This window comes from Solanum stenotomum, chromosome 4, assembly GCF_019186545.1.
Source record: "Solanum stenotomum isolate F172 chromosome 4, ASM1918654v1, whole genome shotgun sequence".
Taxonomy (NCBI): Eukaryota; Viridiplantae; Streptophyta; class Magnoliopsida; order Solanales; family Solanaceae; genus Solanum; species Solanum stenotomum.
Window position 1 is genome coordinate 3,308,331 of NC_064285.1, and position 15,366 is coordinate 3,323,696.

The 15,366-nt window shown below is 35.3% G+C and overlaps 3 protein-coding genes across 4 annotated transcripts; 2 read left to right on the forward strand and 1 right to left on the reverse strand.

Annotated features, from left to right (window-relative positions):
* Nucleotides 1-1,670: 1,670 nt before the first annotated feature.
* On the forward strand, nt 1,671-3,732 carry LOC125861988 (protein LYK5-like). The gene has a single exon (XM_049541950.1). It carries the CDS (start codon nt 1,763-1,765, stop codon nt 3,623-3,625), a length of 1,863 nt encoding a protein of 620 aa, XP_049397907.1. The 5' UTR covers nt 1,671-1,762; the 3' UTR covers nt 3,626-3,732.
* Nucleotides 3,733-4,273: 541 nt separating this feature from the next.
* On the reverse strand, nt 4,274-7,079 carry LOC125861984 (pre-mRNA-splicing factor ATP-dependent RNA helicase DEAH7-like). 2 transcript variants are annotated; one of them, XM_049541941.1, is made up of 3 exons: nt 6,904-7,079; nt 5,050-6,827; nt 4,503-4,949 (listed from the first exon to the last, which is right to left on the reverse strand). In XM_049541941.1, exons 2-3 carry the CDS (start codon nt 6,589-6,591, stop codon nt 4,755-4,757), a joined length of 1,737 nt encoding a protein of 578 aa, XP_049397898.1. In that variant the 5' UTR covers nt 6,592-6,827; nt 6,904-7,079; the 3' UTR covers nt 4,503-4,754. The 2 variants fall into 2 exon arrangements, with proteins under 2 accessions (XP_049397897.1, XP_049397898.1); XM_049541940.1 differs by having other exon boundaries at nt 4,274-6,827.
* A 1,766-nt stretch (nt 7,080-8,845) lies between these two features.
* LOC125861989 (probable E3 ubiquitin-protein ligase ARI2) lies at nt 8,846-13,650 on the forward strand. The gene is made up of 6 exons (XM_049541951.1): nt 8,846-9,172; nt 10,158-10,190; nt 10,282-10,561; nt 11,004-11,487; nt 12,279-12,827; nt 13,216-13,650. Exons 1-6 carry the CDS (start codon nt 9,002-9,004, stop codon nt 13,322-13,324), a joined length of 1,626 nt encoding a protein of 541 aa, XP_049397908.1. The 5' UTR covers nt 8,846-9,001; the 3' UTR covers nt 13,325-13,650.
* Nucleotides 13,651-15,366: the final 1,716 nt, after the last annotated feature.

A 15,366-nucleotide genomic window follows, 5' to 3' on the forward strand; every position in this document is an offset into this window, starting at 1 on the left:
AAACAAAGATATTGTGTACTTAGAGCTCAAGTACAAGATCATTTCTCTCGAGGTCTGATTATATTTGAGTTCGCATAGAAAAATCTGAAACATTTCTTAACGAAAATACTCCATACTTAAAGCTCATCTTATTATATTTGAATTCGCGTCGAGAATCTAAAATATTTCCTTACAAAGATACTATTTCATGCTTAGGATTCGTGTGACTTCCTTTCTCCCTCTTTGATTGTTTAAGTAATTATTTTATTCTTTTTTTTCTTCCTTATTTTGAGTATTTGAAGTTAATAGGAGTATTATTAAAAAATGATGGTGAAGATCATCATATAGTTTAAACATAAATCATGACCAATTTAGAATCAAAATGATATTGATTGTTTTCTTAAAGAGAATGATGCCTTGATTGGAATTATTGTCATATATATGAGAAAAATAATGATTAAGCTAAGTTTAATTGAGTATGAGTCTTACTATAATCAACAATAGTTTGAATTGATTTGTGCGTAAATTGAAGTTGAATTTTTTTAAATTTTCTATTGTCAAATTTTGTAGGTGAATAAAAAGCTATTTATATTAGTGGTAACAAAGTAGTCAAGTGATGAAAAATACCTTAAAGTGTTAAAATTTAATTTATAAATAAATAGTTGTTTATGTATTTAAATATTACCTTTTGTTTGTTTTTGTTTTTATGTATATGTCTTATAGGTTGATTTACAGTCACTGATAGTAAGTTCAGCATAGTCTACCTTCTTTTTTTGACCAGGTCTTACATGTATAATCAATCTACCACTTACAATATCTAATCGCGTATTTAAATCATCTAAAAATGATTCTAACTCAATGTCGGATGGAATAGGATATGTTCCTACTACTCTAGTTCCCTTTCTTCCTTTTAATTTTTCCCTTTTATGATTATTGTTGTTCTTTACGTACCATATTTTTCGAGACTAATTCAAGATTTTAAATTAATTGGCATAAAATAACTCTGTATCATTCAGTATTTTTTTGTGACGATGATTGAATTTAACACGAATATTCATTTTTCAGGAATTTTCAACTATTGATATACATACATAGTTCGAGCAAAAGTAACATGCTTCCAAGTAAAATATCTCCTTATACATGTAACGCCGTTTGAAAATAATCAAAAGTAAGTATCATTGTAGAATTTCACAATGTATGTTGTTGTATCAATCGAGTCCTGGAATTGTGACAATAAACCAATATTGGTCCAAGTAAAATATTGCTTTCACCATTTCGAGACACACATAGTAGATGAAATGTCTACTAAATCAAAATTTCTAAACTCAATTCTTCTTATGTCTGTTATTTGAGCTGATGGTCTTTCGGAAAAATCATCTCTATCTCCACGAGGTAGAGGTAAGATTTGTGTTGCATATATTTATCCTTCCTAGACCCTACTAGTGAGAATACACCAGTATGTTGTTGTTGTTGTTGTTTTCATTCTCTTGATGCCCCTTGAATGGGAACATAAGAATAATAACAATTCTTGATAATAGAATGACACATTTGCATAGTCTAGTCAAGAATAATTGTCACATCTGCATTGATTTCTTTAATAAAAATCCCACTTGACTTTGTAGTCTTCTGATAGGATGACACATTCCTCTATGTTTAAACAAATTTTCTGGATCAAATTAAGTCCGAATGAGACATAATATATACAAAATTTAATAATGTTTAACGCGTTTATACTTATATTATACATAATCCAACAAAATATATTCACAAGACCAATTCCTCCATGTTCATGTACTTAATCAAGAAAACAACAGCTATGAATTGGTTTCTGGATATTCTCTGCATACTAAACTTTCTAATTTCATGTACTAAAGCTCAACAAGAATACTCAGGTAATTCAGTATTGAATTGCAAAAACGAATACGAAACGAATTACTCTTGCAATGGAAGAAATTCCACTTGTCAAGCATTTCTCATATTCAAGGCTAGGGATCCTTACAATTCAGTACCTGGAATTGCTGCTCTCATGTCTTCATACATGTCTGAGATTGCTCGTATCAACAATGTCACGAAGCTTACAGTGTTCGCGCCAGAAAAGGAGGTTATAATTCCAGTGGACTGCTCTTGTTCAGGTTTGTATTATCAAGCCAAAACCATGTACTATATATCAGCTCTTATTGAAACATACTTTGTGATAGCAAATAATACTTACCAAGGATTATCAACCTGTAATGCATTAGTACGTCAAAATGAATATGATGAGTTCAGTTTGAGACCTGGTCTTGAGTTGCAAGTTCCTCTCAGGTGTGCCTGTCCAACAGCAAAACAAGCTGCAAAAGGCTCAAAGTATTTGATGACTTATTCAATTGACGTTGGCGATGACATCCTTAAAGTTGGCAAAAGATTTAATGTTAGTGTAAGGAACATAGTCGAAGCAAATGGATTCTTGGATGAAAATTCTGTTTTATATCCTTTTACAACCATTCTAATTCCCCTGCCTTCTGAACCGTCAAATTTAGATACCGGAAATGAGAATTACAGAAAACCTATTAGGTCCTTTTCACCTCCACCTGCAGCTAATGCTTCAAAGGGAAAATCAAAGAGAAATCTTTACATAGGTAGTGGAGTTGCAACAGGCTTTGTTCTGTTACTGCTTGTGGTTTCTTGGGTCATCCTTCTTGCTTTGTTTAAGAAAAGGGATAGAAAATTTCCGAGGAGGTCTTCAAGTCATGAAGATATCCTCGTGGAGATCGCGAACATAGATCATGTCCCTAAAGTTTTCAAGTTCAAAGAATTGAAGTATGCTACGCGAAACTTTGACTCCAAGAACCGGATAAAGGGATCTGTATACTGGGGAGGGTTTAAAGGGGAAATATTAGCAGTCAAAATGGCAATCACGGATGTATCTAGAGAAGTGAACATGCTGCATAAGATCAATCACTTCAATCTAATAAAGCTTTGTGGCTATTGTGAACATAAAGGTTGCTTCTTTCTTGTCTTTGAATACATGAAAAATGGCTCTCTCAGGGAATGGCTGACCAGAACCAAGTCTCGAGATACCATAAGCTGGAAAAAAAGGATTCAGATTGCGTTGGATGTAGCTAATGGACTTCATTATCTTCACAGCTTTACCAAACCAGGCTACATCCACAAGAACATCAACAGTAGAAACATTCTCCTCGACAGCAACATACGAGCAAAGATTGCAAACTTCAGTCTTGCTAAAGAAACAGATACATCAGGCACGACTTGGGAGCTTGTGGGGACAAGAGGATACATGGCGCCTGAGTACGTTGAGAGAGGGTCAGTGACTTCAAAGATGGACATTTATGCCTTTGGAGTTGTACTGTTGGAATTAGTCACCGGAAAAGACGCGGTAATTGTAGAGGAAAGTAGAGAAATTCTGCTTTCTGCCGCAGTAGCTGCAATAATGGAAGGAGAAAATGCAGAAATCAAACTGGATGGATTCATCAAAGCAGACATGAGGGAAGATGATGATTTGGAAATAGCATTGTTGGTAGCCAACCTAAGCTTAAGATGCTTGACTCGAGAACCAACAAATCGTCCAAGCATGGAAGAATTAGTATCATGTTTACTGAAGATTCAAGTTAATGCACATAAGGCAGAACAAACCAGTCAGAATTAAGAATATGGACATAGGAGGGGTTAAACTAACTCCAGCTTTGTTTTTTTTTGCATTTGTTCTAGAGCCTAGACTAAGGCTGTATTTTTTAAGATTCAGGCGTCTAAATTCTGAATATACACCTGTATATTAAGTTCTATTGCAATATTGAATTACTGACGCTGATCTTGATTATGCTCTTCAAAGCATCAACATTATCATCGATGTCATGACGTTCCTCAACGCCTCGTTCAGTCTGTACATCATTTGCTCCCATTCCAATACATTGTTCAAAAATGTATCAAAAGTACATTAATATGTGTATAATACAAAGCTAAACATTGGCATAATGCAATCAGGATAATTAAAAGGAAACGGCAAAAACAGAAAACTGAAAAGGTCCCTTCGAATCCAGATTTTCAGTCTTCCCCCAGACAACAACTTAATACTTTCTCAAATTATACAGTCATAGAATTATTCTTCATAGCTAAAAATTAATAATAGACCTAAACTAAAGCTCACAAGAAACAGGTTAACAATTGCTTTGTTTACACTTTTGACAAACATCCAAGCTATAATATTTAAATATGGTGTGTACCATTTTCTTAAACGACACAAATTCATAGTCTGACCTAAACAATCGCTTAACAATGCATATATAGGCTTATATTTTTGGAATGATCTTTTCCCAATATTCATCAAATGGTAAAAAATATCCAAAACAACTTAAACAACAACAAATCACAAGTAGATATCTAATGAAGTTAACACATACTAACCAAAACAGTTTTCTGTTTCATTTTATGTTCTTGAATTAATGAATCAGAATCTTACACGGAGAAAAGCATTGGCCCCAACTCTGCTAACCAGTGAGGCTCCACAGCTGTCACACACTGCATGTACTCCTTTGTCGTCAAGATTGCCTCATGATAAACCACGTAATCGGGAGTGTAACCCGATCCATAGAGAGCACTTGTGGGATGCAGGTTACAAGGCATTCTATTCCTGCAATTAACATATTCCCCAATCCCCTTCAGCATAGCTGCATTATGAAAGTATGCGGAACAGATTGTTTTCCGCACAACATCCCAATCAGGACCACAGTATGTGAGTGGAATTTTGAGTGTCTTGAGGATGTCCAGCAATTGGGATCTTATCTCCCTAGCCTTGTACAGACCTTTGACCTGTAAAAAATGGTCATTACACCAGTCTCCTCTGTATTCATTAGCTTTCCATTGCTGGTAAACATTAAGCAATGTAAGGTGATCAGATTCTGGCACAAAAAACTTTTCCCTAGAAGCATCACTTTCCGCTTCCCTATCCTTAGGTCGAAAGAAAACTGACGGCACTGAAAGCATAGAAACAATTGTCAGAACCTCACTTAAGCATTCTAATTGTTCCCCCATCAGGAGCAATTTGGCAAGGGGAGGGTCCAATGGGAACTTCACCATTTTTCGTCCAAGGTCCGTTAAATCACCAACATCGTTCAGTGCACCTAGTAACCACAACTGATACATGGAGTTAAGGATGCTATCTTGAGGAGGTGGATCCATAAAATCAAAATCCAACAAGTCCTGAATTTTGAGAGACTTGAGCAGCAAAACCACATTCCCAAGATTTGTCCGTTGAATCTCTGGCACTGGGCTTTGCAGCATTTCATTCTCATAAGCATTCTCTGTATAAAGTCGGTAACAAGTCCCTGGGCCAGTTCTACCAGCTCGACCAGCACGTTGGTCTGCAGAAGCTCGACTAATGGGGAACACTTGCAAAGCATCCATACCCATACGGGGATTGTACACCTTCATTTTACCATAGCCTGTATCAATGACATAGAAAATTCCATCAATGGTCAGGGACGTCTCAGCTATATTAGTAGCAACAATGCATTTGCGAGCCCCATCTTCAGCTTTCTGGAAAATTTTTGCTTGAAGATCAGCAGGCAGTTGAGAGTATATAGGAAGAATTAACAGCTTGGGTACTGGTTGCTTTGTTGATGAGATAAGTTGTTCCATCCTCTCTGAAAGTGCATAACAGGTTGCTTCGATATCATCCTGACCAGTCAAGAAGATGAGTATATCACCAGGGGCACCAGCAATATGGATAGTCATGGCTTGCTTAACTGCAGCTTCGACATAGTCTTCACATGGGGTTTTACTATAACATATTTGAACTCGAAAAGTCCTTCCAGGTATGTGAAATATTGGTACGCCCCCAAAGAAGTTTGAGAACTTCTCACCATTGAGAGTGGCAGAAGTGACAATAAGCTTAAAATCACGTCGCCTAGCCACAACTTTCTTGAGAATGCCAAAAAGGACATCAGTGTCAAGTGATCTCTCATGGGCTTCATCCATTAAAATTATACTATATTTCTCAAGATCGGGATCCTTAAGAGTTTCCCTTAAGAGCACACCATCGGTCATGTACTTGATAACAGTACTTGGCCCAGTGGCATCTTCAAAACGAATAGCATATCCAACTTTATCCCCGAGCTCAGTTTCCATTTCCTCACTAACTCTTTGGGCAACACTCATCGCTGCCACACGTCTAGGTTGGGTGCAACCTATGATCCCATTAACTGTATAGCCATATTCATACAGGTATTGAGTTGGCTGTGTTGTTTTTCCAGAACCAGTTTCTCCAATAATAATCACCACCTGATTTTCACGAACCACCTGCAATAACTCATCTCGCACAGAGAATATGGGCAAATTCTGTCGTTGCTGTGAAATTGTTTTTGATTTTGTGAAATCACTGACAGCTAAGTGCTGCGAGAATCTGGCTTTTCCCTTAAAATCAACCTCACCATCCTCACCCACTACAACAGTATCTGCATCAATCTCATCAACACTCTTCTCCACACCAAGAATATCTCCGAGTTTCGACCCAGCTAGCTCCCAAAATCTTTGACGAGACTTATCCCTCTTTTGTTTTTCGTGTATCTCCCGAACAAGAGCTGACCCTTTTCGTGAAATTAGTGCCATATCGGACATTGCATCCTTAATTGGCAATATCGGCTCAGCTTGCTCAGTGAAAATAACTCTCCCATCCAAAAATGGAGGCAGCTTTATATCATGAACATGAAGAATCACCTTCCGTTCCTCTTCATCATCATCAAACTCCGTCTGCACCTTGTTACCTCTAACAGCTCCAGATCTCAAAAGCTGATGATCCTCCCAGTTTTTGCCGAGGAATTTTTTTCTAGTTCGTGAATAATCATTTGTACTACCTATTTCAGAGATACAATTTCTTTTAGTACTAAAATTGTAATTTTTTGCAGGATACTTAGAAGTTGAAGATCTTACCGATGCCCTAATTGGAATTGGAGAAGGAGCCACAATGTCCCACGGAGAAGCAGCAGCAACAGCATATGAATGTTCTTCGCTACTGGTTCTCTTTCTCCTTCTCACTTCCATGGATTTGCTTCTTCTATCCCTCTCCGCCATATATGTTTGTTTGAATTTGAAGGAATGGAATATTGCTTCTCACTATTTGGTGTAGTTTTCAAATTAGATACAACTCCTCCATTTATAATCCAAAATAAATCGAGGATGCAATGTGTCTATTTATTTAATTTTTTACAAATTTAAAAATGGAATAATCAAGTTTAAGAGTGGAGTGGAGAAAACGAAAATTGAGATAATAGTTGAATGGAATGGAAGTGAAAGGCGTGGGACCACCATGTAAGGCGCATGAGCGCATACAAGAGCCCATGCGTCTTACACTTCAGGTTAGCCAATCGGCCCTTAAGGGACGAGGGCAAAGGCGAGTTTATGAGCCTTTGCCCCTTTGATTTGATTCATAATTTGCTTACTCTTTTGTTTAGGGTCCGGACTCCATAGATTTTGATCTTATTATGAGGCCTCATGGATAATCTATACAAATTGTCACGTAAGATGTTGAATAAAATATTTATTTATTCAATTCTATACACGTTTAAATTATATATTTGTTGGCTAGTTTTAATTTAATGACTTAGGCTTCTAAATTTGGCAAGAAACTTCCACCAAATATTACATCCTTGGTGAGCAAGGATTGAATTTTATACACATTATCTTCATGTGCAAATACAATAGGCACATGCTCACATGACTTGTCCAAATGATATGACCACACATTATTCTCTTTCCTTGCCCACCAAGTAGAATTGTTGTGTTTTTTATTTGGTGGTTAAAATATCGATTCAAATCGAAAAATTGAATGTAATTAATTAAATAAATTATATTTTTTGGATTTAATTTTTAATTTTTAATTTTTATAAATAATTTAATTTTGTTTAAAAGATTAAATTGATAAATTATATGTACATATTATATTAACTTTTATTAAATAAATTTAAATATTTATATTTTTCATAAAAAAAAAAAAGGGGGTTGTAATTGTGCTATCAGTTCTCATGTAAAGCATATTTAATTTGTGTTTAAGTAGATTTGATTTATTTGTTAGCAGATTTATTATAGATTCTAATTTATCTACAACGTTTTAAAATAGATTTTAATTATGATGTAATTCATGAAGTATAATAACATTTTTTTTTCTTCCATAGGATTTTCTCTCACTTTATACAAACACAAACGCACTTTATACACTTGCGTTTGTATAAAAAACGAGAGAGGCGAGGGAGAGAACGAGAGTGGCGAGCGAGATTCACCAGGAGAAAGGTGAAATAGCAACAGTTTGCTATGAGGTACAATTAAATCAAACTATATTTATAACATTTAATTTGAATTAATAGTTTGCTATTATATACAATTTTCCCTATTTTTTTTACGGCTCAAACTTAAAATTCGAAACTTGACTAATTTAAATTTGCGCATTGCAACGCCTATCTCTGAGAACACACTCCCAATCTAACTTTTTCCAACACTCAAACTTAAAACTTGACTATTCAAATTCACACATTACAAACTTATTTTTGATAGGAGCCCCTCCATCATAATTTTCTCTTGGGGCTCAAACTCGAAACTCAATTAGTCCAAATTCACAAATTGTAAACCTCTTTCTAAAGCAACATCTCCATAATAATTTTCTCCAAAACTCGAACTCAAAACTTGATTAATCTAAATTCACACATTGTAAACCTATTTCAAATGTTGGTGCCTCCGTCACAATTTCTTCCAAGACTCAAACTCGAAACGTCAAATCTCAACCATCCTTTCACAGTCCAAAAAGAGGGTGAGACTATTGTTGACCAAGCTGCATAGGAGTTTACACAGTACTGTGAACCAATATTTGACAGAATTTCACTCCGATCAAAACACCAAAAAAATCCAAAAATCTTCCTTCCCCACGAAGGAATTTCAAGAATCGACAAACAAACCTAGGGATCATCAAAGCGTAAAATTGCTAACATTTTTGGTTTTCCGTTTTTTCTCTGTGGGGTTTCAGTGTATATGAAATATTATGGAGGACTATATCTATGTGAGCAGCGATGATGATGAATGGGACAATCAACAGTATAATAATGACGATGACGACGACGACGATGATGATGATGATGGTGAATTTCTTGATGGGTTTACCGAAATTGAACAAGAGAGAAATGGAATCTCCGAAAAGGGTCCTTCATGCAAGGTAGTATGATAAAAGTGAAATTTACCGTTCAAACGAATTCAGTAGCTTTATATTTTGAAACCTAATTAAGGATTTCGAGAAATTAATTTATAAAGTTTAAATCTTGAATGACCTGTAACCCTTTTCATGCAAAGTGTTTAATTTTATTGTTTTCGAAAAAAGGCGGTGCCTAATGAATGTCCCTTTTGAGACTTGATTAGGTTTTCCTTCATATTTTCTTCTGGTTTTGGTTGTAGCTTCTTTCACACACACAATATATGCTCTGTATCAGAATGTTCAGTTTCTAGTACATCAGAACTCTAGAATGGCTGTTTAATACTGTTTCAGTTGAAAAATTGGTACTAGTAGTTCTTATGCATTTCCAGTGATTAAATATGGGAAAAGACACTGGATGGTGTAGTGGGTTGTCTCGCTATCTGTCCATACTAGTAGTCGTAGTTTGCTCATGTAGTTTCTTGCCTTCGACTTCTGTTGTTTTCTGCTGTTTCTCGTAAGTATGCTCTGTTATACTTTCACCTCCGTTGTTTCTTTTGGACTTGTTTGGACTGTTTTTTCTTGAGCTGAGGGTCTGTAGGAAACAACCTCTCTACCTCTAAGGTAAAGGTAAGGTTTGCGTACAATCTACCCTCCCCAGACCTCACTTTGTGGGACTATGGTGGGTATGTTGTTGTATACTGGATGGTGTTTTCCCTAACAAAAACAGAGGAGTTTTAATGATTTTAAAATATATGATATTATGCTAGAAATTCTTTAAATGAGATTAGCTTCTGTCTAGCAGCCTAACTTTTTGATTTTCTAAGTCCTGTGAAGCAATGAATAATGTGTGCCCAGTGAGTGCATGAGGCACAGTACAGGATATATAATTACTTATCAGGGAACACATAGGAAGCAAAAAATCACCCTGAATTGTGAAGTTTTCTGCTGTTTTCATTTTTATGATTTATGAATTTCTTGAATTCTTCATGCCTACTATTGGGTTTTGCAGGTAATCAGGAAAGAGACTCTTTTAGCTGCACAGGTGAGCAACTTTTCCCAAAGTTTCGACTTTTCCATATGGGTAAATGTTAATTTAATGACTGACATGTGTAACATTGGTATTTAACTTGCAGAAAGAAGACTTGCAAAGAGTGATGGACTTGCTATCTCTGAAGGAACATCATGCTCGAAGCTTGCTTATTCATTACCGATGGGAAGTTGACAAGGTCTTTGCGGTTCTTGTTGAGAGAGGGACAGAGAAGTTATATGCTGAAGCGGGCGTGACACTGGAAGGGAAAGATGAACATACTTCCACTCTGTCGACATCTGAAGTGACATGTCAAATTTGCTTCGAAGATGTCCCTGTTGAGAAGACTACTGTAATGGACTGCAACCATATATTTTGCAATGAATGTGAGCATCTCCCATCCCTTCCCTGAGCCTCTATCTCTGTACGAATATAGTGTTTCTCTTATCTCTTGTCCCTATTTAATCATTATACTAGTGACACGTCACTTATGACACATGATCTGGAGTTTGTTGTCCCAACATTTGAAATCTCTGTTTGTATGCCTCACATAAGTGGGAAAGCTGTTGGGATCCTTTTCGTAACTACCTAACTTCGAAATACTGATGATTTCACTGCATCTTTAATGGCATCAATAGCATTTAGAATCTGTTTCTATAGCAAACCTATGGCTTCGTTGATTTTCTTTAATGTGAAAGTGATTAGTGCATCTTGAAAAGTTGATGAGCTAGATTCACTTATTGTGTTTATTGTTGGTGCTTTCTCTTTTCTGGTCACTCGAACAAATGATGGTGTAGGCTAAAAGTTGCCAATAATTGTTCTATGTAGGTTGGACAACTCATTTCATTGTAAAAATAAATGAGGGTCAGAGTAAACAAGTAACTTGCATGGCCCAAAAGTGCAATGTGATCTGTGATGAAGGAAAGATTAGGGATCTCGTCACTGCAAAAGATCCTGCTTTGGCAGAGAAATTTGATCGTTTTCTGTTAGAGTCATATATTGATGATAACAAGAGGGTTAAATGGTGCCCTAGTGTTCCTCATTGTGGAAATGCAATTCGTATTGAGGATGATGAATACTGCTGTGAGGTTGAATGTGCATGTGGTGTACAGTTCTGTTTTAATTGTTTATCAGAAGCGCACTCTCCTTGTTCATGTCTGATGTGGAAACTTTGGATGAAGAAGTGCAAGAACGATGGTAAGACAGTAACGTGGATAAGTGAAAATGCCAAACATTGCCCAAAATGTCATAATGCTGTGGAGAAGAATGGGGGATGCAACCTTGTAAGATGTAGATGTGGACAGCCGTTTTGGTGAGACTTTATCCATGTCTGCAGTCTTATGTTCTTCCAATTTGCTGATTTATATGTTCTATTCTTATTCCATTTCTTTGCTATACCATTTTCATTTTGATATATATTTTTCTGTTGAAGTCTTTTAACTATTTATTCTGTTCCTTCTCTTTTTTTGGTCTTCTGGGAGTTTGTTGGGGGTTTTTGTTTGGGGTGGGGGTGGGGGGTAATTAGTCTTGTGATGCATGAATTACATATGATGCAAACAAGGACTTCCAAGGAGTAGAGATTGATGACTTTTAAAGCAGGAAACTGTAAAAAAAAAAAAAAAAAAGAGGATGAAAGGAGAGGAAATGCTAAGAGAGTTGATGAACAGATAAAACGGATAATCTGTCCTGATTCCAAGAATGAAAACTTGACCAAGAATTAGAAGGACAAAGAGAGGCAGCAATATTTGTGGTTGTAGTATAAGCGGGCAAAGGAAGAGGAAGTATAAGCTCAATTGTGGAGAGCAGGAAGAGAAAGTTAAAAAAGAGCATTTTCAAGGTTATAGAAGTTAAGATCCTAAGGTTATCCATCCCTTGCTAGAGATGTAGCTAGTTATTCTTTTAGTGTAGAGTAACAGTTAAAATACACATTTCTCCTTTTTCTTACCTACAAGCTCAAAGTATGGCATAGTAGTTTCTCCTTTTTTTCCTCGCTCATATTAGTTAATTCATTGAAAGAATGTTGGCCAAGCCAAATTATACCAGTACTTTCTCTTTCTCCGTCGCTTATATTTGTGTATGCAAATTTTATTTTATACTTTGTAGTTGGTTGTGTGGTGGAGCTACTGGTTTAGAACACACATGGAGTAGCATTCGAGGTCACACTTGTGGCAGTTATAAGGAAGGGGAAGAGGAAAAGACGACGACTGTCAGAAATGATCTCTTGCGCTATACTCATTATTATGAGCGCTATATGGTTCATCGTGATTCGTTGGAGGCTGAAGCAAACATGAAGCAAAAACTAAATTTTGAAGTGTTGAAACTTGAAGCAGGGGAATTGCAATCAAAGGACTTCAGCTGGGTAGAAAATGGATGTAATAGACTCCTTCAATTAAGGCGAATTCTCTCCTGTTCCTATCCAGTTTCATTTTACGTTTTTGGTCAGGCGCTGTTCAAGGATGAAATGACACCAAAAGAAAGGGAAATAAAGAAGAACCTTTTTGAAAACCTGCAGCAGCAACTTGAAATAAATGTTGAAAGACTTTCGATGTTCTTGGAGGAACCATTTGCTGACCATCCTGAAGATAAACTTTTGGAGACTAGAATGAAGATCATCACTCTCTCTGTACTAACAGACAACCTCTGCAAAGAGTTGTAAGTGTGCATCACATCTAATAAACTAGCTATGCATTAGTTATATTTGCGTTAGGTTCTTCAAGTACATTGATATGCTAAAGAAGTTGTTTACGCGGGGTACAAATCTTTGGAACTGAACTTAGTTAGGGGAACATTTTTATTCTATGATAAATGGCAGGGAATCATAGGGAACTCTCCAGAAGGTCCTTTATATAACACTTTAGTTTCAAGGGAAACTAAACTCATTTTTTTCTAAACGAGTATCAACCAAAATGCCCTTTGGTTAGAATCACAAGAGAGGCAAAAACAGTGATCCTTACTTATATTCTGTAGAAACAAACTGATCCAGATATTGCTAATGTGTCTACCAAGTGAGGCTTCATTCCTGAATTTTTTCTTTTTGCAGGTACGATTGCATTGACAACGATTTACTGCTTCCTCTACAGCAGGCGACTCATACCATAGCTCATTATAGATCCGATGGAGTGGCTAAAGCATCAGAACTTCCTAATTAACATTCCACCAACACTAGGCATGTGAGCACTCTCAATCAGAGGCAGGAAAACGATGCACATTCCTTTTCTCATGAGCTGATCTAGAATTTAATGCTAGAGGGTTCTATTACTACAACATCTAATATTCTTTTGCGACACTTCATATGAATTTAGTCTAGATTCTTAACTACATATAGTTCGAGTTGAAGACAATGTGTGCATGTTGGTTTTCGTTTGGTCACATATACTAATATCTGACTGAAGAATAATGTGACAAAATGGTTCAAACTTGATACACCATGCAGCATTGAGCAATTTAGAAAATTTTGGCATTTGGATTTGGTTCACTTTTGTGAGGTTTCATCCTTCAATATGGCAGCAGCTGTTGAGAAGAAATGTAGTGTCCTGTCTATCTTGCTTCATCACTCTCTTCACATACTTTGCATAAAGTTGTGGTTATGCATAATATGTAATAGGTAGTCATGCAGTGGAAACAACCTCTCTACGCCACAATGGTAGGGGTAAGGTCTACGTACATTTTACTCTCCTCATACTTGGGATTTATGAGATTGGCTTAAATGGAGCAACATGGACCGTGAGGGTTTATATGGCTAATTTCAACTTGTTTGAAATTCAGGTGTAGTGATTTTGTAATTCATATAATTTTGTTACAAATGGCAACACAATTATAGTTTTGCATTAAACTCACATGATATTATTGTCATTAGAAGTCACCACCTATGTCGCTCAAAACTCATTAAAAAAGTCAACAAGCGTGTGTCGGATTCTTCAAAAATAGTGTATTTTTGGAGAATTTGACATTGGTGTGTGGCATTGAAAGTTTAAGAGTTCACGCAATTTAGGTCACAACACTATTACCTTGATAACTAAATAACCATTGAATTAAAATGAACAAGGCTTGTACTCTCTCCGTTTCAATATATGTGATGTAGTTTGATTGAACACGAAATTTTAAAAATATGTGAAAATTAGAGAAAACAAAATAGATGGATGATACCCTTCTTAGTGAAAAACTGAATATAAACTTATGATAATCACATCATATATAAAACACGACCCTACAAAATGACAAATGAATATACAGATTGGGTTTCATAAATTAAAACATCCAGGTTACAGAAAGAATATAAATAGTCATTAAGATTAACAAAAGAAAGTACTCTTATTAAATATGTCTTTTAAATAAGAAGCTATTGCACAAGCATTCCTATGAAATGAGTGAGTACAAAAAAATAAAGAGAAATTTAGTATCGTCCTTTTTATAACGATGTCATTTACTTTAATTTTTAAAAATTATTATAGCAAATCGTCGGAGAAATGAAAAATCAGTTCCAAACAAATTTGATCATTATAGTAAAATGTTGTTATAGAAAATACTTGTATGAAGATTTAATAGGCATAATTAACACATTTAATTACATCTACATATCACAAGTAGTTCAAGAATGACACCACCACCAACAAAAAAATTTAAATAAATAAAAAAAGAAAATATTGGACAATTACCCTGATTTTTTTTTGTAAGCTATAATTTTATTTTATTATATAACAAAATAATTTCTTATTGATTCATCAAATTAGAGATTATTTTCTTAATTATGTGGATTGGCCTATACCCATGATCCAATTTTTTTTTTTTTTATATATTGCATTATAATTTATATTCAATGACATCTTTTACCCCTCTAAATTTAAGCTAATCAATTTTTTCCAACAATAAAATACTTCACCAGTTTCACATATTTGTCATCTTGCTAAGTTATAAACGTTTTAAAATATTAGATATTTTATAGAAACAATATGTTATCCATTACTCATTTTTTAAAAGTTTATTATAATTTCGATTATTCTATATTCATCAAGTAAAAACATTTAAAAAGAGATACAAAGAATAGTTTAAATAAACAATTAATTTAATTAGCAATACACAAAAATCTAAAACATCAACAAAAACAAAAATACTAAATTGATAATCGCTTTTCATTTATCTAAATCTTGATGAACAACGATACCTGTTATGCCTACAAACTAACTCGAACATT

What these genes read in the sequence shown, in the direction of transcription:
- LOC125861988 (XM_049541950.1), top strand. Translation starts at nt 1,763, where the DNA reads ATGTTCATGTACTTAATCAAGAAAACAACAGCTATGAATTGGTTTCTG.
- LOC125861984 (XM_049541940.1), bottom strand. Translation starts at nt 6,591, where the DNA reads ATGTCCGATATGGCACTAATTTCACGAAAAGGGTCAGCTCTTGTTCGG.
- LOC125861989 (XM_049541951.1), top strand. Translation starts at nt 9,002, where the DNA reads ATGGAGGACTATATCTATGTGAGCAGCGATGATGATGAATGGGACAAT. An exon ending in AGACTCTTTTAGCTGCACAG is followed by an intron (nt 10,191 to 10,281) that starts GTGAGCAACTTT and finishes TTTAACTTGCAG; the next exon opens with AAAGAAGACTTGCAAAGAGT. An exon ending in CCATATATTTTGCAATGAAT is followed by an intron (nt 10,562 to 11,003) that starts GTGAGCATCTCC and finishes TGTTCTATGTAG; the next exon opens with GTTGGACAACTCATTTCATT.